The sequence below is a fragment of the Ailuropoda melanoleuca genome, chromosome X, assembly GCF_002007445.2.
Source record: "Ailuropoda melanoleuca isolate Jingjing chromosome X, ASM200744v2, whole genome shotgun sequence".
Taxonomy (NCBI): Eukaryota; Metazoa; Chordata; class Mammalia; order Carnivora; family Ursidae; genus Ailuropoda; species Ailuropoda melanoleuca.
In genome coordinates this window covers 74,841,223-74,856,254 of record NC_048238.1, presented here as the reverse complement: position 1 = coordinate 74,856,254, position 15,032 = coordinate 74,841,223, and the positions used below count along the sequence as shown (strand labels likewise).

At 52.5% G+C, this 15,032-nt stretch overlaps 2 protein-coding genes across 5 annotated transcripts in view; one reads left to right on the top strand and one right to left on the bottom strand.

The window, feature by feature from the left end:
• COL4A6 (collagen type IV alpha 6 chain) overlaps window positions 1–8,146 on the top strand; it is a 271,356-nt gene extending 263,210 nt beyond the window's left edge. For all 3 annotated transcript variants that reach the window (XM_034650007.1, XM_034650008.1, XM_034650006.1), the window contains 8 exons: window positions 12–128; window positions 457–618; window positions 811–909; window positions 2,499–2,645; window positions 3,354–3,470; window positions 4,380–4,571; window positions 5,303–5,589; window positions 7,836–8,146. In XM_034650007.1, coding sequence (XP_034505898.1) covers window positions 12–128; window positions 457–618; window positions 811–909; window positions 2,499–2,645; window positions 3,354–3,470; window positions 4,380–4,571; window positions 5,303–5,589; window positions 7,836–8,096 — 1,382 coding nt within the window. In that variant the 3' untranslated portion in view covers window positions 8,097–8,146. The remainder of the gene's footprint in view (window positions 1–11; window positions 129–456; window positions 619–810; window positions 910–2,498; window positions 2,646–3,353; window positions 3,471–4,379; window positions 4,572–5,302; window positions 5,590–7,835) is intronic.
• Window positions 8,147–8,978: 832 nt separating this feature from the next.
• ATG4A (autophagy related 4A cysteine peptidase) overlaps window positions 8,979–15,032 on the bottom strand; it is a 54,163-nt gene continuing 48,109 nt past the window's right edge. Inside the window, exons 11-14 of one of the 2 annotated variants that reach the window (XM_034650012.1) lie at window positions 13,864–13,920; window positions 12,327–12,435; window positions 10,100–10,176; window positions 8,979–9,110 (exon numbers count right to left, since the gene is read on the bottom strand). In XM_034650012.1, the coding sequence (XP_034505903.1) occupies window positions 10,121–10,176; window positions 12,327–12,435; window positions 13,864–13,920 (222 nt within the window). In that variant the 3' untranslated portion in view covers window positions 8,979–9,110; window positions 10,100–10,120. Of the gene's footprint in view, window positions 9,111–10,099; window positions 10,177–11,253; window positions 11,791–12,326; window positions 12,436–13,863; window positions 13,921–15,032 lie in introns of those variants that run through there. The other variant, XM_034650011.1, reaches the window with a different exon arrangement.

Sequence of the window (15,032 nt, the reverse complement as noted above, 5' to 3'; positions counted from 1 at the left end):
ATTCTTTGCAGGTTTCCCAGGTCTCCAGGGCCCTGCTGGTCTGCCCGGTGCCCCAGGCCTCTCCTTGCCCTCAGTCATAGTGGGACAGCCTGGCGACCCTGGGCGACCAGGCCTAGATGGAGAGCGAGGTAAAGACAGGAAGCCCTGAAGAGGTTTGGCCTTCGCCTTTTGTCCGGATTTGGGGGAGATCTTAATACAGTCCAGCCGCATTCCTACTGCTGGACATGCATGGGCCTGCTTGGCCTCACATCCCTCTCCCAGGAGGGACACAGGGGACTGGAACAGGCTGCATTTGCTCAGAGGGTTTGGGAAGGTCCGGGCACTGGGACCCCATACACGGCAAGGGAACATTCTCTGCCCTGGGGACGGGCTTTGGCTTCCTAGCAGCCCCGAGGCCTTCAGCGGTGGCCACTTCCTGCTCACCTGCCCTCATTCCTCTTCTGATCTTATCCCTAGGCCGCCCAGGCTCCCCCGGGCCCCCAGGGCCCCCTGGGCCATCCTCCGATCAAGGTGACCCTGGAGACCCTGGCTTCCCTGGAGTTCCTGGCCCTCAAGGGCCCAAGGGAGACCAAGGAATTCCAGGTTTCTCCGGCTTCCCTGGAGAGCTAGGACTGAAAGGTATGGCTGCTTGGCTGGCTGTGGGGCCCTTCCCCACTTCAGGGTTGGAGATGGCCCCTTCCTGCAGCCCTGTGAAGAGAGGCCCGCTGATCATGCTTTCCCCGCCCTCAAATCCGCCTAGTATCGACCCCACTGTCCCCCACCCGCACCACCGTGCCAGGCCCTGACTTGCTTTCCTTTGGACTTTGCCAGGTGTGAGAGGTGAGCCTGGCTTCATGGGGATTCCAGGCAAGGTTGGGCCACCTGGAGACCCAGGACTTCCCGGAATGAAGGGGAAGGCAGGGCCCAGAGGTGAGTTGAGAGCACATGCCCAGCTGATCCTGAGCTCGAGGGACAGGTCTGGGGGTCACGTGCCTACAGGAGTCTCTGCTCACCATGCCAAGAAAACCTGGCTGGCTGAGGCAGCTGGATGAAGCCCCTTCAGGGAGGGTAGTCCCCCACCTTGGGGACATCTCTGCCTCTGGCAGCTCCCGGGGCTGAAGGTCACTGCCACCATGGGTCCAGCCACTGATCTCCCCTCTGCACTCTTTCTGCCTCAGTTTGCACTCATCACCACTCACCCACGGGCTCAATTCTGGAAATGAAGAAGGACCTTTTCCACCCTTTACCGCCATCCCCTCACGCACGCCCAACCCGTTAGCAAGCTCTGCGAGCCTCATCCCCTCAATGCGCCTCGCATCTGCTCACCTCTCAGCACCTCCCTTGGTGCCACCTGGGGCCAGCGCACCGCAGTTTCTCATGGGAATCACTGCAGTGACCTGCTAACTGGCCTCCCAGCTTCCTCCCCTGTTGCGCGGCTCCCCCAACGATCATTTCTTCAGGAGGCGGTCAGAGGGATCTTATAAGACATCCACTGGCTTCCCTTTGCAGAGGAATAAACTCTGGCTCCCAAAGTCCCACAGGACACCTCCCTCTTCATCCTCATCATCAGCCCTTCCTCTTTTCTGTTCCCATTCTGTGCCATGCCGGCCTCTTTCATTTATCCAACCTGGTTGACCCCAGGGCCTTTGCCCAAGCTTGTTCTACTTCCTAGAATCCTCTTGCCCTCCCCATCCATCCCTGCTCCTTCTAATCTGTAATGGTCTCAGCTTAAATGTCACTGCTTGTAAGGGGCCACTTATCACTCTTTCTCAAGGGGGTTCTCTGCCCCAGAGGCCCCTCGGCTCACTGTCACTGTCCGTGTCACTGTCGCTGCACTGTTCATTTCCTTTGTAGTGCTTCTCACGACTTGCAGGAAGATACGTGGTTATTTGTCAGGTTATGCACCTTCCATTTTTATCACCGGAACGTAATCTCCAGAACGGTCTGTCTTATTCACTGCTCCATCCCTCAGTCTCCCACACCCACATAGTAGGCACTCGAGAAATATTTAGTCAATGAATTAGTAAGCAAATTGGCTTGTGCGGCTTCTATTAGTAAACCAGCAGGCCAGGCTCAGGGTCTTAGGCCGTGGTGCTTGCTGAGCCTCTGAGGCTGGACGCCTCCCCTTGGCCTCCTTGGCACTGTGCTCTGACCAGTGAGGGAGTGAATCAGCGACCCCAACCCCGAACAAAAGCTCAGCCCACCTCATTGCCACAAACGTGTCCTGACTTGCCTACCATGTCCCAGGCCCTATGCCGGGCCCTGAGGAAACATGATGAATGTAGCCCATTCACTGCCTTCAAGAAGCTACCAATTCACTGTGGAGGTAAGTGGGTAAAGAGGACATCATGGAAAGCATGGTAACAGTCTTCCTGCAGGGATCCAGTGGGGACTCTGGGGGCAAAGAGCAGAAGCAGAAAGCGGGCTATCGCCAGGTGGAAAGGCAGCCTTCCGGGGCCCCATGCCGGCTGCCTCCTCTGCTGCCACCTGATATTTCCATCTCCCTCACTTGCCCCCAGGCTTTGCCGGACCCCGAGGTGCTCCTGGACAAACACCAATTGCAGAAGCTGTCCAGGTTCCTCCTGGACCCATGGGTCTACCGGGCATCGATGGCATCCCTGGCCTCACGGGGGACCTTGGGGTTCAAGGCCCTGTGGGCTTCCAAGGTAAGGAGAGCACCAGCAACAGGGGACTTTGTCAGGGAGGGGCGCTAAGACGGCCTTGGCTGAGAGGCTGAAGCAACTGCCTGGCCTCTCCAGCTCCGAGGGGGCACCTCCATGGAGCATTTCCTCCGTTCCTTCACAAAGCTCCGGAGCTTCTTGCCGGGAAGGAGGCCCAGCAAAGTCAGCAGATGTACTTGGCTTTGGAGAACATGTGGGCAGAGCATAGCAATTACTCCGGGCAGCGCGCCCCTCTCTAATGTGCCGCCGAGGGAAGGAGGGAGCGCTGTGGGGGGATCAAGAGCCAGGGACAAAGCCCTGGGCTGGGGGACCAGGAAACCCAGCTTCTAATCGCACCTGATGCACCAGCTCGGAGAAGTGAGCAGTCGCTCTGGGCCGTGTCCTCATCTCTGACGTGGGACCCCTACAGTTTCTGTGCATTCTGTGCATTGCTGGGAGGATGAGAAGAAGGCAGGGAGAAATAGGTGTGAGGGGGTTCAAAAGGGCTAAGTGCAGAGCAGTGGTCCCAGGACAGAGATGCTAGGACTGGAGCTAAAGGAACAGCCCAGGAGGCTCCGCTGAGTGCTCTAAAACGATGACCAGTGCGCCATCTCCTGGTGGGTCCTGGGCATGACACACGAGTCCTTTTTCTCTGGGGCCGGCTCTCCCCGACCTCCCACACTGAGTCAGTGCTGCCGCCTTCTCTCCTTGCAGGCTCCAAAGGTTTACCGGGCATCCCTGGCAAAGATGGTCTCAACGGGCTCCCCGGCCCGCCTGGGGCTCTCGGTGATCCTGGTCTCCCTGGACTGCAAGGCCCTCCAGGATTTGAAGGTCTGTTGATGTCAGCACCAGGGGGCAGAGGGTTTCCGTGAGGGTAGGAGGCTTTGGAGTGAGCCAAAATCTCAAATCTGAGAAACAGGAAACCGGGCAGTAAAGCTTGACACTACAGGAGCCTGGAAAACCAGACTGCATTCCATTCGTTCCCACCCACCTCTGAGCCTAGGAAGGATGAGAGCCCCACATTCTGGAAGGCACAGGCCTCCTTCCAAATCCTTTTCTGGGTTCTCTTCCAGCTCTCAGGCGGGCTGTGAGTGCCCCCTAGCCTGGCCTCGGCCCTGCGCCTCCCCTTTCTACCCTGGGATTCTGAAGTGGATGGGAAGGGGATGGTTCAAGGCATAAGAAAGTTTGAGAGGAGGAATGGCTGCTACTTAACTTCCCATTTGATATCAGAGATGGCAAATCAGTTGGTTGTCCGGCATAGAGAACAGCTCTGAGGCTCAGTGGGAAAGGGGTACGATTAACTAGCCACGTCTGCCATGGGCAGGAGAGCGGGTGTGATTTTTGCCCCGCAAGTTCCAATTCTGCTTTTGCTGCCTCTGATTCAGCAGGGACTCGGTTATGTCCTGGGAGAGCCTGAAAGGTCGGAGGAGTCGCCCCCGCCGCCCCCTCCTCCCCCATAGAGGACCCGAGGCCAGGCGGCCGTGGGAGGGGAGCTGGATGGCATGCTTTTTCAAATAGGGCTGCCACTACTGGATACACCTGAGTCGGCATTCCAGCCCCACAGCCTGTGGGACTTGTGAGCCTGTTTCCTTACCTACAGATCGGGGTGATCAGGTTGTCGTAAGGATCCAGTGAGTTAACACGAGTGTGTGTGCAGTGTGACCCGCTCGGTGCTGGGCACGAAGTCAGTAGCTGCCGTTAGGAGTGGCTCACCCCCCTTTCCTGCTCTCTCCCTCTCAGGAGCTCCAGGGAAGAAGGGTCCCTTCGGGAGGGCTGGAGCACCCGGGCAGAGCGTGAGAGTGGGGTACACCTTGGTGAAGCACAGCCAGTCGGAACAGGTGCCCGTGTGCCCCATCGGGATGAGCCAGCTGTGGGTGGGTTACAGCTTGCTCTTCGTGGAGGGGCAGGAGAAAGCCCACAACCAGGACCTGGGTAAGTACTGGCGCTGACACCAGCCTTGGCCATCCCCCCCTTCCCCCACGGGGATCAAGAGCTCCCCTCCTCGGTCCTCCCAGCCCCGGGCGGGCCCACCGTTGCGTAGCCGGGTTCGAGCACCAGCTGTTGCATCAGGCGGATCTGGGTTTAAACCCTGGCCCTCCCACTTACTGGCCAGGGACCCTGGATGAGCTCTTCAACCCCTCTGAGCTTCCGCTTCCTCCTTACATGGAAACAAAGCTAATGCTAGTACCTATCTCACAGGCCAGTGTAAGAATTACAAGAATCACCCAACGGAAAACGCTTAGGACAGTGTTTGGCATGTTAAGCGTCCATTACACATTAGCGATTAGCAGGAGTAATAATAATAATATGACCTGTGTGGCAACAGCAATTACCCAGGAATTAATTGTGTTGTCTACAGGTGTGCCGAGTCTGAACCACAGACTCGCTCTAGTAAATGCCGGTTTTATACAGCAGATTAATTAGGGAGTCATTATGCGGCTTATACAGATTCCTTTCATTCTCAAACTTCCCTGGCGCGTTGCAAAGAGGATTTGACCAACAGACGCCAGTGGATGTACGGTGTGCCAGGCCTGGAAGGAGGGCCGTCCCTGCTCTGGGACGAGCGGTTGGATGTCAATCCAGTCCTGGTGGCGCTGGGGACAGTCTCAGCCCCGTCCCTCAGCCACACCTTAGCCACCCCTGCGCACCTGCTCTCCTTCCAGGCTTTGCTGGCTCCTGCCTGCCCCGCTTCAGCACCATGCCCTTCATCTACTGCAACGTCGACGAAGTGTGCCACTATGCCGGGCGCAACGATAAATCCTACTGGCTCTCCACCACCGCCCCCATTCCCATGATGCCCGTCGGCCAGGCCCAGATCCCCCAGTACATCAGCCGCTGTTCCGTGTGCGAGGCACCCTCGCAGGCCATTGCCGTGCACAGCCAGGACATCACCATCCCTCAGTGCCCCCTGGGCTGGCGCAGCCTCTGGATCGGGTACTCCTTCCTCATGGTGAGGCCCTGCCCCGCTCCCTTCCCCAGTGTAGAGGCGGGGGGGGTAGGGGGGAGGTCCCCTCATGTGGGTTCGCAGGCCCAAGTGACATGAGGTAGGAACCAGAGAATTTGAAAAGAAGGAAAAGGCTTGGCCTGAGCTCGGCCAAGTTTTGCATGAATGATGGGTAGTTCCGAGGGTGAGGAGGAAGGAGCCATTTGCAGCCAGCGGTCCAGGGGTGAGAATATCTATGAATCACTGGCAAAGGCCCTAATGTCTCTATTCCTGCTTCAGATACGCCACCAGCTAGGGAGGGAGGTGACACCCGATCCCAGTAGGCAGTGAGGGAGAGGCTGTCCCCACTCAAGGCTGGGACACACTGTCATTGCCCAGGCTAGGGATGGGCTCTCCTCCTCTTCTGTCCATGGTCCCAGGCCCCTCCGGCCACCGCCATGCCCTCCGGAAAGGCTTAGATGAGGGCCTGCGGCATTTCTACATCCTTGCTGGGCTCTTTGCTGCTTCCCCGTTGCAGTGAGAAGGCCATATGTCTTGCTAAGAAAGAGCTGAGAACGTCTGTAAGCCCAAGGAGGCATCGAGTCCCTCCCACGCCATTCCGTGTGAATATCGGGGGACACTAAATGAGCAAAAGGTCAGGTTTCGGGCCAGAATCACTCCCAGGAACTCCAGTGTGGCACCCGCTGAAGCACCCTGCCTCGCCAGAGCTTCCCTGCTAAATCGCTAGGGGCGAGCTGATGAGAAAGCGTCTTTGAAGAATTACCAAAGCCTTAGGCCTCCTCACATTGGCATACCTGCCCAGGATGAGGTACTTGCCTGTTTTGCTCTGTCTGTGAAGCGGGCAGTTTATGGCCTCACCTCTCATTCTGTCCTATCCACCACCCAGACCAGGAAGTAAGTCAAAGAGGCCCCTGAGCTTCCACAAGCAATGGTACAAAAGTTGTGCAAAATCACATGTGTTTTGCTCCCGGGAGCACTGTTAAGTCCTTATTCAGAATCTCTTTACTCTTCCTTTGCACAGAATTCAAACATTCTAGAATATCCATACTTCCCTGAAAATCTGTAAGGGTGGGAATTTGGACTGCCCAGTATGGCATCTTGGAGCTATAAGACACGCCTGCTGAGAAGGGGGAAAGAGGGAGAGAATGATTCAAAGATGGCCTAAGAACTCTACTTAGTATGGGGACACGATGGCCCAACACGAAAAGCAACATTCCCAACAACAAGCCTGAGTCCTGCGCAAAGTGTAAAATACCCAGCGTCTGCCATTTAGTAAGGCAGGGAAGTGTGTCGCTTGTTCCAGAAGGTTTTCCATCTGAGGATCAAAATGAGGAAAACTTGGATGCTTCAGGTATCAGGAAAGATCCCTTATAAGGAGACTAACGGAATAGGAGACTCCGGAAGTTTTGTAAAGCAAGCCATCCCTGAGCGTCCAACTTGGGCATCTGACCCATCGGCCGTTTGCTGACCCGGTTGTGGATGAAGTCTCAGCCCCTGTGGTCCAGCTAATACCCCAGCTGACATGAAGGGACAGGGGATGGGGAGTGGAGAGACAGGGACTGTGGTCTGTGGGTACAGTGACTGGCGACTATAAGCTAAAGAATGGCACTGACACTGGATGCTAAAGGAGCCCTGAAGGGAGGGCCCGGGCGCTAAGCCACGTACGAGGCCTTCTTGAGCTCCGCAAGCAACAAACGCTGTATATTGCCCTAAAGGGTGTGGTACAGATCTAAAACTGATAGAAGTTCTAAGGAAGGTAACCGCAGAGCCAGCGCTATTCATAGATAGGCTGGGGGAGGGGCCCTGGGTTTAGCCACTTGGTGAAGTACTGCGCCCACTCTCTTTCTCTTCTTGGGGTTCACCCCCAAGGGCTTGGAGTAGACAAGGGCTCGGAGCAGACCCACCTTCTAAAACCCACTGAATCTGCCTTCATCCAGGCTTTCTCAGAATTACTTGCCCGCAGGGATTGGCAGGGAGCCACGGAACACACCTCGGAACTCAGTGGGACGCCCGCAGTTTGGGGGGGATGTTGGCCAAGAGGTCCCCACCACCCCATGGGTTAGGAGGGTGCTTGGGGAGCACGGAGGGGACGCTCCTGGCCCTGAGGAGCTACAAGGGAGGACGAGCAGCCCCTGGCCATCTAACATGAGGTCTGGGGGTGCTGGCTGGGTGCTGGCTAGGTGCTGGCGCTGAGCCAAGCTGCCAGAGCTCCGCAAGGGCCCCCCACCGACGCCTGACCCTGTCTGTTTCAGCACACTGCAGCGGGCGCAGAGGGCGGCGGCCAGTCGCTGGTCTCCCCCGGCTCCTGCCTGGAGGATTTCCGCGCCACGCCCTTCATCGAGTGCAGCGGGGCCCGGGGCACCTGCCACTACTTCGCCAACAAGTACAGTTTCTGGCTGACCACGGTGGAAGAGAGGCAGCAGTTTGGGGAGGAACCGGTATCCGAAACGCTCAAGGCCGGGCAGCTCCACACCCGGGTCAGCCGCTGCCAGGTGTGTATGAAAAGCCTGTAGGGTGGCACCCGCCACCCCTGCCCCCTGCCCTCCCCTCCCCCACACAACGGTCACCTCACAGACCCGAACGAGCTGAAGAAGGAAGGCCTACACCCTGTTGCCCCTCTGTCAAGTTGTACGTCGGCGTCTCCTGTGGGCTGGGCTACCGGACACCGGTCACCCCGACCCTCAGGCCCGAGGGGTGAGCCCACCCAACTGAGGTCTGCTGTCCCATTTCAACCTGGTGCTACCTTTTGGTTCGGATGTTCGCGTGCTTACTCACGGCTACCTCAGAAAGACCTGCTGGGCGACTTCTTTCTTAGACTACTAGCTTTCCTCACCGCCTTGATCAGAAGCCCTTCACGATAGCTGAGAAGTCATTTTGTTCTGCCCAGAGGTCACCACACATTACTTGGCTTAAACCAGAAGCCGGTGTTTCCACATTCAGAAAGTTCATTCTCTGGCCAAGCATTCGCGGGTGGCTCCAGCCTGCATGGGGCAAGCTCTCACTCGTCCAGGGCACCCACTGTGTCTAGGCAGGCAGCGGACCTGGAATGGGGTGCCCGCCCACCACCTGGGGTGAGCTTTGATTCCTTTGAGAGTGAGCACCGCTGGGCCCCAGAGTGCTTCAGAAGGGGCTCGGTAACTTCAGAGGGTCCCTGACGAACCGCTTCCTCCTTGCTGGCTCCCTCCCCAGCCAGAGACCTAGGACTTGGCCCAGTCCACAGTAGAGCAGGGGAGGCACCAAAGGCAGCCGGCCAGTAAAGGGAAATGAGAACCACACCCCTTTCTCCCAGGCTGGCGGGTGGAGACGTGGATGGGTAAGGAGGTGTGAATTTTGCTTTTGACTCCAGGAACAAAAAAAGGCAAAGCCCTTGTCCCAGTTTCCCAGAGGCCCCTGTTTATTCCAAATGCCATCCAGATGTGTGCAGTGGGGCAAATCGAAGCTGTGGTGTGCTGGGTCCTTTGCGTCCTGAGGCTGTTGTTAGAGACTTTCTGTGAAAATGTCCATCCAATTGCTCTTTCACAGGTAGCCTGTGAAACCATTTTAATACGTTGTTAAACCTCGTACAAATCTAGCACCCTCCTCTCCTTAGCAGTTGGCAGACCTAAGGCAAGCCTGAGTTGACTCTAAAGTGTATTATATTCTCTGCAGGGGGATGTGTTTTAACCATTTCCTCTGATGATCAGTTTTCCAGAATACTTAGCTGTGTTAACATGAAGCAGCTCCTTCCAGGTGATTCTGTTTCCTTAAATATTATGTAAACCGTGCCAACACAGAGAAAACATAATCAGTATAATCTGAATTCTTGTTACCTTCACCTCCTGAGTTACAAGCATGCTGTCAGCTTTGTACGTTACAAATAAAAGGAATCAAACATCAACATTTGACTCTTTTGACATTCTCTGATGAATACTTTTCTAAAGTCCATCTCGCTAGAATTCTAGAGTCCCCCTCAGAGCCTGCTACCACAAGCTGAGCTTTACAACAAAACACGGAGGTGGGAAAAATACAATTAAAGCCAAAGGGCAGAAAGCAACAAATCCACAACTTGTTTCAAAATATGCCTGCAACTGCTTTCAGCCCCATCCATGCTAGAGTTCAAGCAATGGGTTTCCAAACTTCTGGGGCTTCAGGATCCTTTGTAGATAAATCAAAAGCAGAGAAATGTTGGGGTGCCTGGGTGGCAGAGTCAGTTAAGCGTCCGACTCTTAGTTTTGGCTCAGGTTGTGATCTCAGGGTCGTGAGGCTGAGCCCCACATCAGGCTCCAAGCTCAGCATGGAGTCTGCTGGAGACTCTCACCTTCTCCCTCTGCCCCTCCACCCCGCCCCCATGCATGCGTGCACTCTCTCTCGCTCTCAAAAGTAAATAAATCTTTTTTTAAAAAGTAGGGAAATGTTGAAGTTGTTAAAATCAAATCCGAGACATATATGCATATATTTGTATATGCATAAAATATATCATCTGGACAGATAAACAAGAAAGCAATGACGCTGGGAGCATTCAGGGAAGGGAACCGACCTGTGGGAGGGAGAGACATTTTCACTGCATACCACTTTGCACTTTTTGATTTTCGAACCACTGGAACATATTACCTACTGGAAAAAAACAGAAACAAAACAGAATTTAAGGAAACAAGTGTTCTAATATTCCTACATATACAAACAAAACAAAACAAAACAACTTTGGTTTGGTGCTGTCAAGCTAGTGGTTGCTGGGCTTCGTCGGGACTTGGTGGACGAGGGGGGTGAAATGCACCCAAGTTAAGAAGGAAGGAGAGGAAGATGGGAAGACACCGCTCGGGCTTGAGATGCAGTCACGCAAAAGAGGGTTTACAAAGCCAAGTTGATGAACGTGTGCTTTAAGATTTGCTATGTTGCTCATCCTGAAACGGTTTGGAATTGCATTTGCTGCACGGATTAAATGTCACCACAGGAATAGTTTTTTCTAATTATGGCCATCAACCAGAATGGAGTCGAAGTCAAACACCATTTTTTATTTCCCCCAAATCAACAACTTTAAGTCAGTGATTGGCAAACTACAGCCTGCAAGCCAAATCCAGCTCTCCACCTGTTTTTGTAAATAAAGTTTTATTGGCTTACAACCAGGCTCATTTGTGCGCACGCTGGTGACGGCTGCTCTTGCACTTTGACTGCAGAGCTGAGTGGCTGTGACAGAGGCCACATGGCCTGCAAAACTGAAAGTGTTTACTATTTGGCCCTTCACGGGAAAAGCCTGCCCACCGCTGATTTAAAGTGAACGGGACTTGAGGCGCCTGGGTGGCTCAGTCAGTGAAGCGTCTGCCTTCGGCTCAGGTCATGATCCCGGTGGTCCTGGGATCGAGCCCCGTGTCGGGCTCCCCACTCAGTGGGGAGTCTGCTTCTCTCTCTCCCTTTGCCCCCCATGCTCCCTTCCTCTCTCAAATAAATAAATAAAGTCTATTTTTAAAGTTTTTAAATAAATAAACAACTAAAAATAAAGTGATCATGACTTGATTGAAGGACAGGGTGACATCTGACAAAAACATCGGTAAGGATGGCGACAGTGACCCATCAGGTAGTACAGTTCCCTCCGACGAGAAGATCAACCAGGGCGCATTTGATGAATTTCTCAGACAAATTTTTGATCTGAATTATAACCATTTAAAATACATATTCAAATAACTTAACAAGACCTTTTTCTCCCTGATGCAATCACTTTATTATTAGAGCAAGAGAACAGATTGCTTCTTAGTATTTAGCCCCAAAGAGGTCACTCCCGAAAGGGTGAAGAAGCTCAGGGTACCCATCTCCCCTCTGCTGGTGCTTGAAGCAAGGTGGGAGTTGCTGTCTGCCTTCCAGACATCCATCTCCTCGTTTCAGTAGCTGAAGACTCGCTGTGGCCAGGGAAGACAAGCTGGGAAGCAAGGGACGACTCCTAATCTTTCTGCTCCTAAGTTCCATGATTGCTCTGGTTCGTTCTGGGGAAGGGTTGTTATCATTTGTTTTCTGAGAAATGGTAATTGGCTCAGTCATGATTGCTATCAAGTTTGTATGCTGTTGGCATATCAGGCACTTGCTGACTACAGAAGTCTCATGTAATGGGTTCGTGTTCTTCTGCTGCTGGATGGAAGACAGACCTCCAAGTCATGTTTCCGCCATCCTAGACGCTCAGGATCTCGAAATCCTCCTCCAGGTCAAACTCCTCTAGTTGTTCAGTAGAGTCAATGAATTCTATCAGAATATGGAAACGAGAAAGAAGAAAGCTTGACACTCGGGTTGAAGCGGTCAGTACGGTTACTCAGTAGTTAGAGGCTAGTCATTTTCTAATCGCTTCGCTACAAAAAAGCTTGTGTGGGGGAGACTCGCAGGTGGGACCACGGACAAGTACTAGAGATTCTTTAGAAAGAAGCAAAATAATTAAGCTCATTCCACACTTTAATTCCCAGGGATGAGGATGAGGCTCCGGGGTCTCTGAGGTACCTTTTGAATCACCCCGGTCCCTGATTTGTTTTTTGAGCCAGACCCTGAATACACGTTCTCATCATTTCTGATTTTGCATGGCCCTTTTGCCTCGAGCTCATTTTCTTCTACTATCAGGCTTTGAAATTGGTAAAGATCAGTTTGTCGGCAGGTTAAAATCATCAGGGACACCATTCCTCGTTCGGGCCAGCTGAGGAGAAGTTGTACATTCCACAGAAAGCGCGAGCCACAGTTGTTTCGGTCTCATAAAACAGCCGCTACCCAAGAGCCGGGGAACAATGGCTTACCTGCCCCAGTGGTTGTCACTTCTGGCTTGGCTGGAGGAACAAAGGGAGGCCAGTGCGATGGATGTTTCTGAACTAATTCAAACATCCTTAAGTTTTCCTTTAGAATTTCCTGAGGACACACAGAAACAGTTGTAAACATGTTAAACTGACTACACATTCAGTCCGGTTGTCCATCTGTGATCCCAAACCCTACAAGGGTGGCCTGGTTGTTGAAAGGTGAGAACAAAGCCCTAGCCAGTGTGCCCATCCTCTACTCGACCTATCCGAAGACCCAGCCCCCTTCAATTCTAGCTCTGGTCGGCCAGGAAGGAAGGACACTGGAGGGAGTATCTGATGGAAGGCCAGCTGTCCTGGCCTAACTCAATTCAGTGCCAAGCCATTCCTGAAGGGTTGGCTCCAAAGAAATGTGTGTTAATTATGGGAAATCTGCCCCCAGAGGATCCTGGTACATTTTGTTGGCATGGTTCTGGCTTTAGTCCAACACTTGTGTTGTTATGTCCTAATTTAGATGGCACAGTCTTACCAGAGAGCTTGCATTCAAACTTTACATGGGATGTGAATAGAGTTTCGCTGCATTCTGACAGGTTAAGTGTTGCCTCTAGAAAAGAATTCTCCATTGTGTCCCAGCCAATGAATAACTAGGGTTGCAGAGTCAGCTAGGGACATTAGTGTCAATTATCTGTTCGCTTGTGAAGAAAAAATCTGCCCTCCTCACACTTGCAAGAAGCTCTGGGCTCCCATCTCCCCAACCTCTTTTTTTTTTCTTTTCTTTTCTTTTCTTTCTTTTTTTTTTTCCACACAGGAGAACAGCATGTCTCCTGCCACCCCATCCAGGATGCTTTTCAACTACTCCCTGTACTCGCCCTTCTTTCAATAAGCATTTATCAATGTCTCCCACATACTTGGCACGTGTTAGAGGCGAGGATGAGGGGGGCAGATACAAAGACTGGTGAGCCAGCAAAACAGTAAATACCCTTTTACACAAAATACCGAGAAAAAGAATATCTGGCTTTAGTGTTTACACAGATGCCTGCAAATTGCATTTCCTTTAATGGCAGCGTGCCTACATTATATAGAAATGAGACAGTTAAGAGAAAAACAAGCTCCCTAAAAACTACATCATGGACTATATGAAACTGTAAACAGACCATGAAACAAATACAACAGCAGTTTGGTTCCTTTAACCATCTCAGCACTATGAACAGAATGAGGAAAAATTTAGACCAAACTATGTGAAATTAGCATTTTTAAGTGAATATGGTGGAATATTCGTTGAATATTTCATGTGACTCATAGGTATAATCAGATGAGACATTACATAGCTAAAAATATCACTCACTTGACACACTACGCATATTTCAAACAAAGGTTTTGCTCTGGTTTCCCCCAGAGTTAGGCATAATTCCCCACATCTTAGGTTTTCTCTTGCAATACAATCCTATCAGGCTAGATTCATGTCACTACGTGAAGCAGTCCTGAAAAGGGATCCTATTGAATAACTTCTGCTTTTAAGACAAAGAAAAACACATGTCTTTACCTTCTGCACAAGGCTACACCAGCTATCAAAGTCCTTTTCTTCTTTGCAGAAAAATCCCTTGGGGGGGGAAGCAAGAGAACATAACTTAGAACAGGTCAGGGGCACCGAGTCAGGCCCTTTGTACTGCAAGATGGCACCACTGGCCCAGAGCTGGGATGTGGGCCGCTCACTTTAGATGCGTCTTCCGGCAGTAACGAAGCACAACAGCTGCATTGCTCCCTCTCCAGGTTCATTGCCTTACCTGGACACACGCATTTACTCGTTCATCCCATCCCTCCCTTCCCCTCTTCCCTCTCTCCCTCCCCATCCTTGTCCCTCCCTGTCCCCCTCCCCTCATACTGCGAGATAGAGTAACTTGAAGACCAATCTCCAAAGTATGGGGTTAATTCCATTACACTCGGTACGCAAAAAGACACATCCGTAAAGAACAGTCGATTAAACCAACCAACAAAAGGCAAATAGTACTTTTCGTTAGAGGCAGTACATAATAAGAAGGCTTTGACCCGAAGGAAATGATCTGTTAGAATAAGGAGAATCATCCAGTTCCTTCCCCAGCCTCAGAGCCATCCCACAGTAGTGAAAGAATGGTCCAGAACAAGAGCAGGACTCTTGTCCGCTCTCAGGTTCTGGTGCTCTGACAATCGGGTTAAACTGGAAGAGAGGAGCAGACAGGCCTCAGAAGCACCAGTAACTTCACAGGCAGCCATCCCTTCAGCGTGTGTGGACGGTAGTCACACCTCCAGGGGAAAACCCTGCATCTTCCTGGATCGTGTGGCCAGGGAAATGAGTGCTATCCGCCCAGAAGGTCTTCTCCCCTGATCCCTCCCTAACTATGTCCCACCTTATTCCCTGTGCCTGGGTGGCCGTGATCAGGGGGCAAGAAGTAAAAGGGGAAAGACTGTAACACTAACAATAACCAACATTTACAGAATGCTTACGATGTGCCCGCACTATGCTGGGTGCCTTATATGCACAGTATGCCTCCCACCACCCTGAAGGAAGTATTGTTTTGCTCATTTTAGGGATGAGAAGACAGAGGCTCAGAAAAGTTCAAGGACTCCCCCTAAGCCCATAGCTAGTAAGTGGCAGGCCCTGGATTCCAACTCTAGTAGTTTAGTTTGCCTTCAGGGTCCATCCCTTCCCCACTATACTATGTACCTCTCAGGGGT